This window comes from Phyllostomus hastatus, unplaced genomic scaffold, assembly GCF_019186645.2.
Source record: "Phyllostomus hastatus isolate PE091 unplaced genomic scaffold, TTU_PhHast_1.1 phas_scaffold_755, whole genome shotgun sequence".
Classification (NCBI taxonomy): Eukaryota; Metazoa; Chordata; class Mammalia; order Chiroptera; family Phyllostomidae; genus Phyllostomus; species Phyllostomus hastatus.
In genome coordinates this window covers 4,248,843-4,261,592 of record NW_025334039.1, presented here as the reverse complement: position 1 = coordinate 4,261,592, position 12,750 = coordinate 4,248,843, and the positions used below count along the sequence as shown (strand labels likewise).

At 44.6% G+C, this 12,750-nt stretch overlaps 1 protein-coding gene across 2 annotated transcripts in view; it reads left to right on the top strand.

Moving 5' to 3' along the window:
- CUNH12orf75 (chromosome unknown C12orf75 homolog) overlaps positions 1-6,492 on the top strand; it is a 38,757-nt gene extending 32,265 nt beyond the window's left edge. Inside the window, exons 3-6 of one of the 2 annotated variants that reach the window (XM_045826542.1) lie at positions 857-892; positions 1,681-1,760; positions 2,585-2,614; positions 5,595-6,492. In XM_045826542.1, the coding sequence (XP_045682498.1) occupies positions 857-892; positions 1,681-1,760; positions 2,585-2,607 (139 nt within the window). In that variant the 3' untranslated portion in view covers positions 2,608-2,614; positions 5,595-6,492. Of the gene's footprint in view, positions 1-856; positions 893-1,680; positions 1,761-2,579; positions 2,615-5,594 lie in introns of both variants that reach the window. The other variant, XM_045826543.1, reaches the window with a different exon arrangement.
- The last annotated feature ends 6,258 nt before the right edge of the window (positions 6,493-12,750 follow it).

Genomic DNA, 12,750 nt, shown 5'->3' with positions numbered 1-12,750 from the left:
TAGATGTTTTCAGTTTGCTTTTCTTCTTGACGGAAGCCCCTAAGAATTACATGTTGAGCTCAGCCAGAAATACTTAGATCTTGTTGAGCTGTTACAGTCTTTCAAAAAGCAACTTATGTATGCCAACTAGTTCCTTAAGGAAAGCTTTGTGCCCCTCTCAGAAACTTGCCCAGGAATTCTAGTAGGATATGGGTTCCTCCTGTGCAAGGAAAGAGGCTGTGCGTTTTACATTGCCGAGTCCCTGTACAACTTCCCTTTACACATTTTCCCTTCTCTTTGCAGGAGATCATGTATAAAATGGATGGAGTTTTTTTTTTTCTTTTAAGATTTAAAAACACCTAATCGACATGAATTTTTTGGCACTAAAAAAATCATTCATATCTAGAGTTGTGCCACTGACTGGCATGAGGAACACAAAGTCGTAGTGTGCTAGGACTGCAAGGGACCTTTGGAGTCATCTGGTCGACCCCCTTGTTTTACAAATGACATACAGGTAGGCCGCTGGCCCACTGCCTGTTTGTCACAGGGAGCAGGTGGCCCAGCCAAGAGAAGAACCTGGGCTTCCTGATGTCTAATTTCTGTGCTCTTCGCAATTTCGGCCGCCCTCCATTTTTCATTCTGTTTGCAGTTGGGCTCTTTGGCATTTGCTGGGTTTGAATATTATGATGAGTAGAAAATTAAGTGTTTTTAGTGTATGCATGATTGAGGTGGAGACAGAATACGGTGTTACAGGAATACTTGGCGGAAGAACTTGAAGTAAAAAGACTATAACTCGGAGTCCTTTTTCTCATAACCCCAAATGAAGTCTCTGACTATGTACCCAAACGGCTCACAGCAAGTGTTCTTGACCTTTCAGAACAGAAGACTCGATAGCAGAAGATGACAAGAGGAGGTAAGTTGGATATTGAAGCTGGCTTTAATTTGGGTAATTGTGGCCACATCTCATGGATTTAATTTAACGTGGATTAATTTAACTTACAAATGTAACACTGTAGCACACTGCCAATATCGTAGAGATTTCACCAGAAAAATTTTGGCACAGAGCATGTGACCTGAAAAAGAACTTCCCCAGGGTTCAGTATCTTTGCTTCTTTCAGGCAAGTTCGGTTTTCGTCCCGTGCATGTGGCCGGTGGCGGTTTTCGTCCTGTGGCTTTGGGTGTGCTGTCCTCCCTAACTGGGCGACTTGCCTTCATCCTCTCAGCCTCCCGTCCTCCCGTCCCTCCTCTGCCTCCCTGCTCCCCGCTCTCGTTACTCCTCAGCGGTCTGTCTCCGAACCTTGTACTTAGACCTGCCTATAGATGACGTGTTTTTTGTGTGTCCGTAGCATTGACTATATCACTTTGGCCACTCTGAATTCTCGGTAACTGTCACATGTCACTCCGCCGTATTTACTACTACACTAAATTATAACATTCTAACTTTTTTCTTATTGTAAGTAAAATATCTAAAATTTCTACCAACTCAATACAGCTTTCTTTTATATATATATGTAGCTTCTTTTTAACAGGAAAAAAATGACATTTCCAAGGGCAATAATATTTTAAATTCCACTTTTGAAAAATCACAAGTTATTTTAATAACTTGCCTGAAGTACTGCATACTCCTATTGCTCTCTTCACACGTGTAGCACCATTACGCTGGTCTGACTTTTTTTCCCGTCTCTGCTTCTTTTCATGAAGAAACTACGGAGGAGTGTATGTCGGTCTCCCATCTGAAGCTGTCAGTATGGTATCGAGTCAAACAAAGACAGTCCGAAAAAGTAGGTAAAATCACAAGATATTTGTTTTCTCTAACCATCTATCTTAGGTTTTGTGAGAAAATACGAAGTGTGTATTTCAGCTTGACTCAACCTACATACATTCAAGTGGCAGGGAGGCCCGTGTCCGTGTTTGTAATCATTTGTTGACCCGGCCAGCCCTGTACAGGTGGGAGTCGTAAGTTGGCTTCTGTTTGTGGTTCCGCTCCACGGGCATTTTTAATTTTTTACTAGTGTCAGCGGTGATCGGTATGAAAACGAAAGCAAAGGTGTCAGTCAGTTCACGGGGGTTTTGTAGAACATAACAGTAAAATCCTCTACTATGTTATAAAGACAACTGACTGATCATCAGTCTGGTGATTCAAGGAAAAGCAACTGCCTATTATATAATTAAATGAAGGGAGGCTCCCTTTTCTGAGTTTCACGGTAATTGCAGGGTGAATGAAGCCCTTTTGATGGTAGGCGCCACTGCAGCCTTGCAGATGGCTTCTTGCGTGAGTGAACTTGAAGTGAGGGCTGTGGTAGAGAACGCTGACTTCCCGAGTACTGTGCGGTTGTCTCGTGCAGAGTTTTAAGGAACTGTTCAGGCGGTAGTGCATTAATTTAACATACTTTAGCTATACATTCCTCCTCATTATATTCTACTTTATGATTTTGTTTGATTTTATGATTTTGATTTAATGACATGATTTGATGATTTTGATTTAATGACATTATTTAAACTAGCAAATAAGGTATGCTGTGACTATTTGAGCTTTTATAAGAAACTAGAATATGCTCTTTATAATCTGAACACTTACCATTTTTAATTTTCTCTTTAAGATTAGAAGACAAACACATGACTCAATAATCAAGAGGTACTGTATATTTTTTAAATAATTGGATGTATTTAGCCTTGATGATGAATGAACTGCAGATATTATTTTGCTACATTATTTCTAAGGAATCTTGGGACTTCGAGATTAGGAGGGGGTTTCGTCTTGAGGTTGTATCTGTGGAACCGAACATATTTTATTGCCAAGAGGTCTTTAATGGTCAGATCAATTTTCTTTGCGGGTTTTAAAAGCCATTTATTTTCTTTCAAATGCAACTTAGTTCATTTAAAAAGAGCAAGCCAAGTGTTTACCAAAAACAATTGAGTTTTCACTGTTCATTGCCAAAAACTTTAAGGGTCTCAGACCTGGGAAATGACAGGGAGAGAGACTAGAGAGGCTGGGGCTGGGAATTAAATTAGGATCAACATTAAGTGTTTGACCACAGCCAGGAGCCAGTGAGAGTACATGGAAGAGATGCATCAGTACCGCGACTCCAGTGGAGATGGGCGGTACCTCAGTGCCCAGTTATGCAAGAAAGAAGAGTAAACTCATAGGCCTTGGATATCATAAACCATGTTCAGCGTGGACAGAAGAAAACATGGTCTCCGTGATGCACTGTGGACCAGGGATCCTGCTGAAGAGCCTGGAGCTAGAGTTACAGTAAGATGAGCAAGAACAAGGGCAGGAGAAAATAGCTTTCATTTGTTAACTACGCCCCCAGCCTCTAAAACATGCCAAGCAGCCATTCGTAGAGACAGCGAGCCTCAGCTCACCTGGTCCAGCAGCACTGCGGTGCTCGGACCCCCACTGTCTTTCAGCCTTGCGGAACTGCCTCCTGACTCTTTCGGACCTCCACGAATCATGGATGCTGTCTCCTGAGATTCCTGAGATAGCCCGTTCTCTTCTGGGAGCCATGCAGCCTTGTATTTGAACTCAGGCTCTTTCACTCACGAGCTAGGCAAATGACTTTCCCTTGGTGGCCTCCATTTTTTAAATCTGTAAAACGGAACTAATGCTTGGCTCAAAGGGTGGTTGTTAGGATTAAATATGAAATAAATGGCAGCTTCTGCTATCCTCATCGCTATTATCACCATCATTATGATACTCATTTTGTGACCAGCACCCAGCCATTGGCAGACGCAAAGCAAGACTGATTTGATAGTGAACCAGCTTCCTGCTGAAGGACGGAACTGGAGTTGGTGTTTGGGATGGGGAGCGGTCGCAAACTAAGCTCACAGGTGGAGACAGATAAGCTTTCCCAGCGGGGCATGAGGACATGGAAACTGGAACCACTTTCTCTCTGGGAAGAAACGTAACAGTCTCGGGTAGCAGCTTTGAAGACGTTCCCATCAAGCCAGCAGCATCATGGGACTTGGTCCCCTAGTGCCCATGATCATGTGAGGGTGTTGAGTTTCTCTAGGAAGCTGATTGAGATTTTCTATTTCTTGTATTTTTTTAAAAAAGATTTATTTATCTATTTTTAGAGAGGGGAATGGAGGGAGAAAGAGAGGGAGAGAAACATCAGTGTGTAGTTGCCTTTCATGTGCCCCCCACTGGGGACCTGCCCGGCAAGCCAGACATGTGCCCTAGACTGGGAATCGAACCAGCAACCCTTTGGTTCCCAGGCCGGTACTCAGTCCACTGAGCCACACCAGCCAGGGTGTCTCGTATTTTTAATAGAGTTCTAACCCTCCATGTCAATTTCTCAGTTTCCTGCCCGTTTCCCCCTATTATAGTAGAATTTTTGTTATTCATATCCAGTCATAAAGATAATGTAGTTGAAAGAGCATATGTTACTGTTTATCTTCCTGAAAACAGGGTGTATTTCGAAACGCATGGGAATGGAGTGGGAAAAGGTGCTCCGGAGATAAATGTCCGGAGCTCTGCTAACACAGGACCTTAGATGCGTGCTTTATCTTCTCTCAGCTTCTCCGTTGTAGTTTCTTCATGGGACACAAGATGATTGCTAAATTTTGTACGTGGACCTAAAGTTCCCAGATAACAGTTTAGCAATACTGCTGGTAAGCCAGCCCACGCAACTTCAGACAGCTGGCTAGAATATTTCCTTCCTGCTCCAGGCTGTAAATGTATCTTATTTTGTTGCCATCCCTCCCTCTTCTCAGTTTTCCCTGTTTCTACACAACTGACTTGATCCTGATCTTTCTCCCGCCTCCTCTGAGTTACCCGCAAAGACTTCTAAGTGGAGAGGATGCCTCTTTTCCTTGGTTGTTATTTGTCTGTAATACAGCTGGACTCATGGCCTCTGGGCTGACATTATCGGGCAGAAACCCCTACGTGAATGAAGAGTATCTTTCGGAATGAAAGACACTTTTATGGAAAGGAGTGGAGACGTCCTCTTTGGCCCAATGTATAAAATCTTCTTTGAAATAAAGCCACTGAACCCCCTCAATGACCAACATGCAAAATTGTCTTGGTTACTTTTTGAAGCAAAGTGATAGAAGATTTCAGAGTCTTTTAAAATTAGTCGTGTCACCATACAAATGTGCAGTTTCTCCTACAGATGGTGCGAGGGTGAAAGTTATGCTCACTTAGACGTGTGGAGCACGGCCAGCCCAGAGGAGCTTAAGGGATGGCTCTCAAAGGCCGCTGGATGGACCAGCTGCGTCAGATTCCCCCCCCCACCCCCCCACCCGCTGTAGTGTGGTTGGCTAGGGCCCGCCCAAGAGAGTCTGCCCACGGAGGGAAGGGATGGGTTGTGGCCGAGCAGTCTGTCCCTTTCATTTGGGGGATGATGACATGCAGCTAGGTTTGGGCATTATTTTGTCGTGTTTTAAGTGTCCGTTTCTAAGTCTCCTTTTCTTCCTGACTTTGTCCCTTTACATCAGCCAGTGGTTGGCACGGTGCATGAAGTCTTAAATAAATATTAAGTGAATGCTGAACATGGGCTTTACTTAAGAGAAAGTCCGTAAATAATTTTTAGGCTTGACGCTGATGTATTTTTATTGACATTGTACCTTTCCAAGCTTGCTAATTATTTCCCCTTTGTCTCTTGTCTTCATAGTTTGCTCGTCAAGATTTTAGAAGGTATTCCGCTCCGTGGGGCGTTGTAGCACGCACAGACATTTCCAAGGAGATTCCAAACAATCCCTTGCCCCCCGCCCCCACCTCCTCAGAATGTGTAAGTCGGCAGTTCAGACCACGGGTGCACGTTGAACGCTGTGGCACCAGAAAGGACTCGGCTGAACGGGACACTCGGGGATGGAACGTTCTGCGGCCGCCTGCGGGGACCAGCTAACGGACTGCCGCCGCCCAGCAAGCCGGCTCCGCGCCAGCAGCGTGTCGGCCCCGCGGTTCCACGCCGTTCGTGAAGATGGTGTCTTTTCACGGATACTTTTTTGGATAGTTTTTATATAACAAAATCCTCATTCTATTTGTAACTTAAGATAAGGAGGCACTATACATGAGTAACCCGAAGTCATATATTTGCCTGTGATCTTTCCCTGTTTCTACTTCACATTAATTTTCAGCTGTAGAATTGTTAAATTGATTCTTATGGTTATCTCTTCCCCTTTTTTACTATTTGGTTTTCAGCTTTATTTAAGTGTCAGAAGTTTTCCTTTATTAGGAACAGTGTGTGACATTACATACACTGTTTAAAAGGAGCCGCTGAAACTGGCATGTCATGTACACATTTTGATCATCTTCCTGTTTTCTTTAGTCCAAGGCTCTGGGACTGCAGACCCCTCCCCGGTGTCGGGTCTCCCATTCTGCCCCTGAGTGATCACGGCATCTCATCACGTTCCTTCTGTCCTGTTTCACGGACTTGTGACTGATGGTCAGTGGGATATTGGGGGAGTTTTTCATGTGATAAGGACCATGTGTATCCATGTACTATTGCAATGTGAATTACTCAATTTACCAATGTATTTCAATAATTAAAACATTTTTATCCCTCTTTACTTGGATGTCTTAATTATTTTTCAAAAGAACACTCTCAAGGAAGTCACACATGTCATTGTCATGTATCAGTACAGTATATCAATATGCAAAGATAATGTATAAGTAGATTACCATGATAGACCAAAATGTTTTCATATGAAAAGCATTATCTTATATATTTGGTCCATACAACAACCATAGGGACATCAAAATGATAAAAAAAAAATTGAAGGTAAGAATCACTAAGAGGCCTGGCTGGTGTGGCTCAGTGGATTGAGCACCAGCTTATGAACCAAAGGGTTGCTGGTTCGATTCCCAGTCAGGGCACATGCCTGGGTTGCAGGCCAGGCCCCCAGTAGGGGGGATGTGAGAGGCAACCACACATTGATGTTTCTTTCCCTCTCTTTTTCCTTGCCTTCCCCTCTCTCTACAAAAATAAATAAAATCTTTTACAAAAAAGAATCTTGTATAAAATAAAATCTTTTATAAAATAGAAACACTAAGAGATGAATGTGATAAATGTATGCCTGTCGCACATCCACAAGTCCATAGTGGTTTTTAGGTGGGCTGTCAGCAGTGTATCCTATTAGATGTATTAGGTAGAGTCACTCTTTGAAAACTTTTAATTTTAAAATAATTTTAGATTTACAGATAAGTACAAAGGTAGTACAGAGAGTTGTATACTCTTCACCCAGCTTCTCCTTACATAAACATAATACATGTGTTAAAACTAAGAAATTGAATATTAGTGCACTGCTATAAACTAAACTGCTGTCTTTACTTGGGTTCTGTTCATTTTCTCATTAATGTCCTTTTTGTGTTTCAGGTCCAATCTGAGATTCCATTGCATTCTGTTACATTTGCTAGTCCTGCTTCCTTAGTCTCTTCTTCCTGGCATTTTTTTCAGTCTTTCCTAATTTTTCATGATCATGACACTTTTGAAAACTACTGGTTGATATTTGAAAGTATTTCCCTCAATGTGGATTTCTCTGATGTTTTCTTATGATTAGGCTGGGCTTACAGATTTTTGGAAAGGATATCCTCATCCCATTGTATCTTAATATCTTATGAAATCAGCGTGACTGTTACTGGTGATATTAACCATGGTCCCTCGGTAGGGGGCGTCTGCCCCATTTCCCCACTGTAAGTAAGGTCTCCAGTTGTTCTTTCCCACCCTCTGTTCCTCATGGGTGAGTCGCAAGTTTGGACCACATTACAAGAAGAAGAGAATTAAGGTCTACCTCCTGAAGGAAAGAGTAGCAAGGAATTTTTGGACATTTGTTAAAAGCAGCAGATGAATAAGTATGTTCGGGGAGGTACTTGGAGACCCTGCCAATGCCCTGTTTCTCTTCCAAGGTTTGCCCGCTGCATGAGCTGCCACCCTCGGGCAGATGCAGTCACCTGCAGTGCTGCCCCTGGGCTGTCCGGGGGCGGTGTGCCCTTTCCCCATTCTTCACGGCCCCTACTTGGAATTCTTCTCCAAGGAGTGTTCCTTTGTTCCTGGCCCCTGTTTATTTATGTATCCAATCATTTATTTCTACCCGTATGGACTCACAGTTGTTCATTTTGTTCTTTAGGTTATAATCCAATCACCATTTTATCACCATTTTTTTGTGCAAATTGTTTGAGCTTGGATCGTGAGTGATTTTTTCAGGTTACCTCCTGACAAACCCCATCCTCTCCCTGCCCCTCCCCCACTCACGCTGACATTTCATAGCAAGCAGGCCTGCCAAACAAAGCCCCAATTCTGAAGTGACTTGAAACTTCCCTGAAACTTGACTGCATAAGCCTTAATGCTTTCCCTCACCCAGACATTATTTAAATTTAGAACCTAGTGTTGTATGTTAATCATGCTTGCCGCCCACCTACCTATGTCTTAAGGCTATTTGATTGGTAACCTTTCCTGGGTACTGAGGAATCTGGAATGAGAGACTCAGAGAAGAGTAACTGTTAACTTTAAGATTTTTCAAAAGAAAAGGGAGTCTTAAAAATGCCTAAAGTTTAAGTAAATATCTTTTCAAACAAGAAATGTTGGTTGTTTTCAAGAATATTATTGAAAAATAGGTAAGAGATGAATTTCAAAGACTTTCTGATGAACAAAAGTATCTTATTAGAAAAGGTTTTCTTAAGAACCCTGAGCCAGGAGACATTCATTCCTAGATTAGTTAAAAGACACGACCAGAGTTTAGTTTTGGGAGAACCCTTTGAATCCTTGGAATGTAGAAATCTGGTTCCGGCAAGTGCAACCAACCTCTGGGGCTTTAAAATGAAAGAGGGCGTGGCCCAGTGAACTGCGAGTTGGTGCAAAAGTGGTCTGGAGTAGGCTCCAGAGAGAGGGGCAGAGGGTCAAAGGTGCTGAGTCAGTACGATGGGGAGGTTGTCTCTCTGAGCTGGGGAGCTGGGGAGAGCTTGACGAGGGAGCTAAAACAGGTTCACTTTTGGGAATGGGAGCTTTGTGTAGTTGTGTCGTAGCCATGCCTGGGGTGGTGATTTCAGGAGTGAAAAAGGGAGGCAAGGCACTCATCCCTAGGAAGGTAGTTTACATCTCCTTTGCTTATTTTTTATGTAATGTACATGATAAGCTCAAACAGTGCAGCATGGTGTGCTCCTCCGTAGCCTGTGTGCTAATACCCAGCTCTGGTTTTCAGTCATTTATCACCACGGCCAGTTGAGTTCCTGCTGTGTGCAGTGGGCACTGACTACCGAGGGGACGGCTGAAAGACCCTGCATTTGCAGCTCTTTAGAATAGCAGGGGCAGCCTGGAATGAACACAGCACCACCCAAAGTTGGCACGGATTACTTCGGGAGCATCAGCGGGGCACCTCCGCCAGACTGGTGGGTTAGGAAAGACCCCCACTGCAGTTCCCTGCAGAGTCAAAGGAGAGTGGGGTTAGCCGGCTTCAGGGAGGAGTAGCAGAGCTTTGGGCAGAGAACGGCAGGTGCAAAGACACAGAGCCCTGAGTACCCGTGACGTGTCCTGGTAACTGCTTAGAAATTCATCCAGGCTGGATGGAAGTGAGGGGATGGGGTCGCAGGTGGGCTTGTGGGGAGCCCCGGGGGCCGTGCTGACCTGCAGTCTGTGGGATGCCATCGGGGAGTGAAGCAGTCGTCCAGCCTACCTGCCGGGTCTCCCCAGGTGCCCACCTGCGGGGGGCCATCGGGAGGTTTGCTCTTCCTGTCCCTTCTAACTCTGGCTTGCGGGAGCCTGCAGGGGGCGTGGGGGGCGCAGTTCTGCTCTGTGCAGGTGGGGCTTTCCCATTTAACCTGTGGCGCACACCCCTGAAGTTTTCAGACACAGTGTGGTCTGCGAAAGGTTTGGGAAACAACCAAGAGCTAGGGCGGAGGTGAGTGATAACGGTTCATCCCTCCCACGAGAGCACCCCTTTGAGACTGGGAGAGCTGGTGGTTCTCTCCAGGGCACAGAAACCGACACAGAGAGTCAGGGAAAATGAAAAAAAAACAGGAATTTGTTCCAATCGAAACATTCCACCAGGAATAGGAGAAGCATTCCAATGGCGCAGGCCACACCCCTCCCAGCAGCAGGTAGAACTGGCTGCTGAGAAACCAGGTTTTTGATAACGTTGAGGACATCCCGTGGCTTCACATATTTCTCCCATTTCTTTCTCTACGAAAACTGTTCCATTAAACGAAGACAAACTGCTTTCTCCACTGGAGTCTAACACTTAGATAATTTAGCACACAAGTACATGTTTCGTGTGTCCTCTGAATACTTAACATTGAAGTACTGTGGACTCCTTAGGAGGCAGGTGCCTTACACCTTCTTTTCCGTTCTTAGAATTGGGTCCCAGGGACCCATTGTGTGATGTGGCCTTAGGTTGGTATGAAGACAAAGAAATGGGTGACTCTGCCAGAGTAGGACAGACTTCTGGGGCAGCTGGTATCCCCTCTAGAGCAGTAATATCTTTGGGATGATTTTTAAGGCCTTCGGCAAGTCATCTGACTTTTGTGCACCTTGGAAGTGTGCAATGAATGAGACAAGATCTAATTCTCGTCTAAGAGTGTTAGCAGAAATCATTCATTCATTGACCCATTGATCCAACACTTATTTCCTGAGTGTCTGCTTACTGTGTTAGGCCTTGGAGATGTAGCAGTGTGAACAGAGCAGAAAAAAGCCCTTGACCTCATGGGGCTTCCGTTTCCCCGAGGGGACACACACTAAATGAATGGTGTGTGTGTAGTTGTCAGGGTAACAAGTGCTGGGGGAAACTACACCGGAGAAGGTCAAATAGAGAGCTAGTTGGGCAAGTGGGTAGTACAATTTCAGTTTCGAAAAGGATGATCAGGGAATTACTCACCGAAAAGATGATATTTGAAGCTGAAGACCAGAAGGAGGATAGCTAGCTACCCGTGTGGGTATCCCACGGAAGGACACTTTAAGGAGAAGGGACAAATTAAACAGCCTCATGCGGGAGTGTGTGTGGCAGATGTGGAGAGGAGCAAAGAACTCAGTGTGGCTGGACGAAGGTTACAAATGGGAGAGGAACAGGCCAGGCCAGAGGTGTGCTGGGGGCGGGGGGATTCTGGAGGGAGGTTCGGTCTGTTGTTGACTGCTGGCTTTTTAATGTATTTATTTATGTATTTTAAAGTACATATTTAAGGTCTACAAACAACCTGATGATTTGGCACACATATACATAGTAAAATGATTACTATAATCAAGCTAATTAATACATAACCTCACATAGTTACTCTGTGTGTGTGTGTGGGGCGAGATCTCTTGAAATCTACTCTATTAGCAATTTCCAATAATCAATGCAGTATTATTGACTATAGTCATATGCTGCACATATGATCCCCATGTCCCCACTGTCCCAGCCCCTAGACACCAACATTCCACTCCGCTCCTTTGAGTTTGATTTTTGTTTAAAGATTCCACACCTAAGTGATATCATACAATATTTATCTTCCTGTCTGGTTATCAGTTGATTAGATACTTTAACTTTGATATGCTTCTTTAACCTCCAAGTGGAGACATAGAATAGGCAGGTAAGGTATCAGGAGGGAGGTGATATATATATATATACACACATGATATATATATATATATGTATATATATATATATATACAGGTGGTACTCACTGCCACAGATCGGTGGGACTACCAGCACGGTGAATAGATAGAGAAGAGATTGCAGAGGGCTGAGTCCTGGCCACTGAGCCTGGAGTCCGGAAAGGGAGGAAGGACTGGTGAAGGAGAGTGAAAAGGAGTAGCTAGAGGTAGCTAGACAGAGGGAGAGGAAGGAAAGCCAGGAACGTGTGTTGCCCTGGAACCCACACAAGAGCCCTGAACGAGGGGCTGTGTAAGGAGTGCCATGCAGTAGGAAAGGGTCGCATAACCGAATTCTCACAAACACAGATTCCCATGTAAACAAAGCCAGTGGGGACAGAGCAGAGAGTCTAGAGATACGGATGTCGTTTTAGGCAGACGGTTTATTAAATATAAGCCCCATTTAGGTGTATTACAATTTTTGGCTCAGGCAAATTGATGGAGGGTCCATTTGGAGCTAAAGACTGGAGTCTATAGCTTGGGGTTTCCAAATCCCCTGCACAAAGGTGGTACATTGAGGAGGGACCGAAGGAGGTTGTGTCCTTAGGGAACAAACTGTTTTCCCACCTGTCTTTGGTGTTGAATGCTTGGGGGTTGGGGGGCAGAGACCTCTCCTTTCCCTCTGTCTCATCCAGCGGGTCTTGCTGGGTATCCTCGTCTCCTTCTCCAAAGGCATAAAGACATTCCACGCTCTAGAACCTTAGTTCAGAGTGCTGTCTTCTTGCAACACTTCTCCACTTCTCCCCATCTGACTTGCAAGCTCTTTTTCATGTTAAAGCCGAGTTCGCATTTCTCCAGGTGGAACCGCTCACTCCCTCTCCCGCGCTCCTCTGCCCCTGAGCTCTAACACAGCGCCTAACACATTGTTTTTCAAATTCAGGCTCATTCAATTGCTGCAAATGTATTCTGAACTATCCACTTCTCGCCACCACTCCGGACCAAGCTACCATGCCCCTTGTACCTGGACCATCTCTATGAGCTTTTCACACAGAGTAAGTGTGAGTGCCCAGTGCTACAGTGGTGTGGCGGGTCCTTGTCTCTCATCGTCCCGGGAACATCAGGCCCCATGCACCCTGACCCCTGGCAATGGCGCAGTGTCTGGTGCAAAGGAGGGAGCAACGACGGTTTATTGAATGTCAACAGAGTGAAGTCCTTTCATTTGCTCGACAGTTTACCAGACACTTTTGCATATATAATATTTAATCCTCAC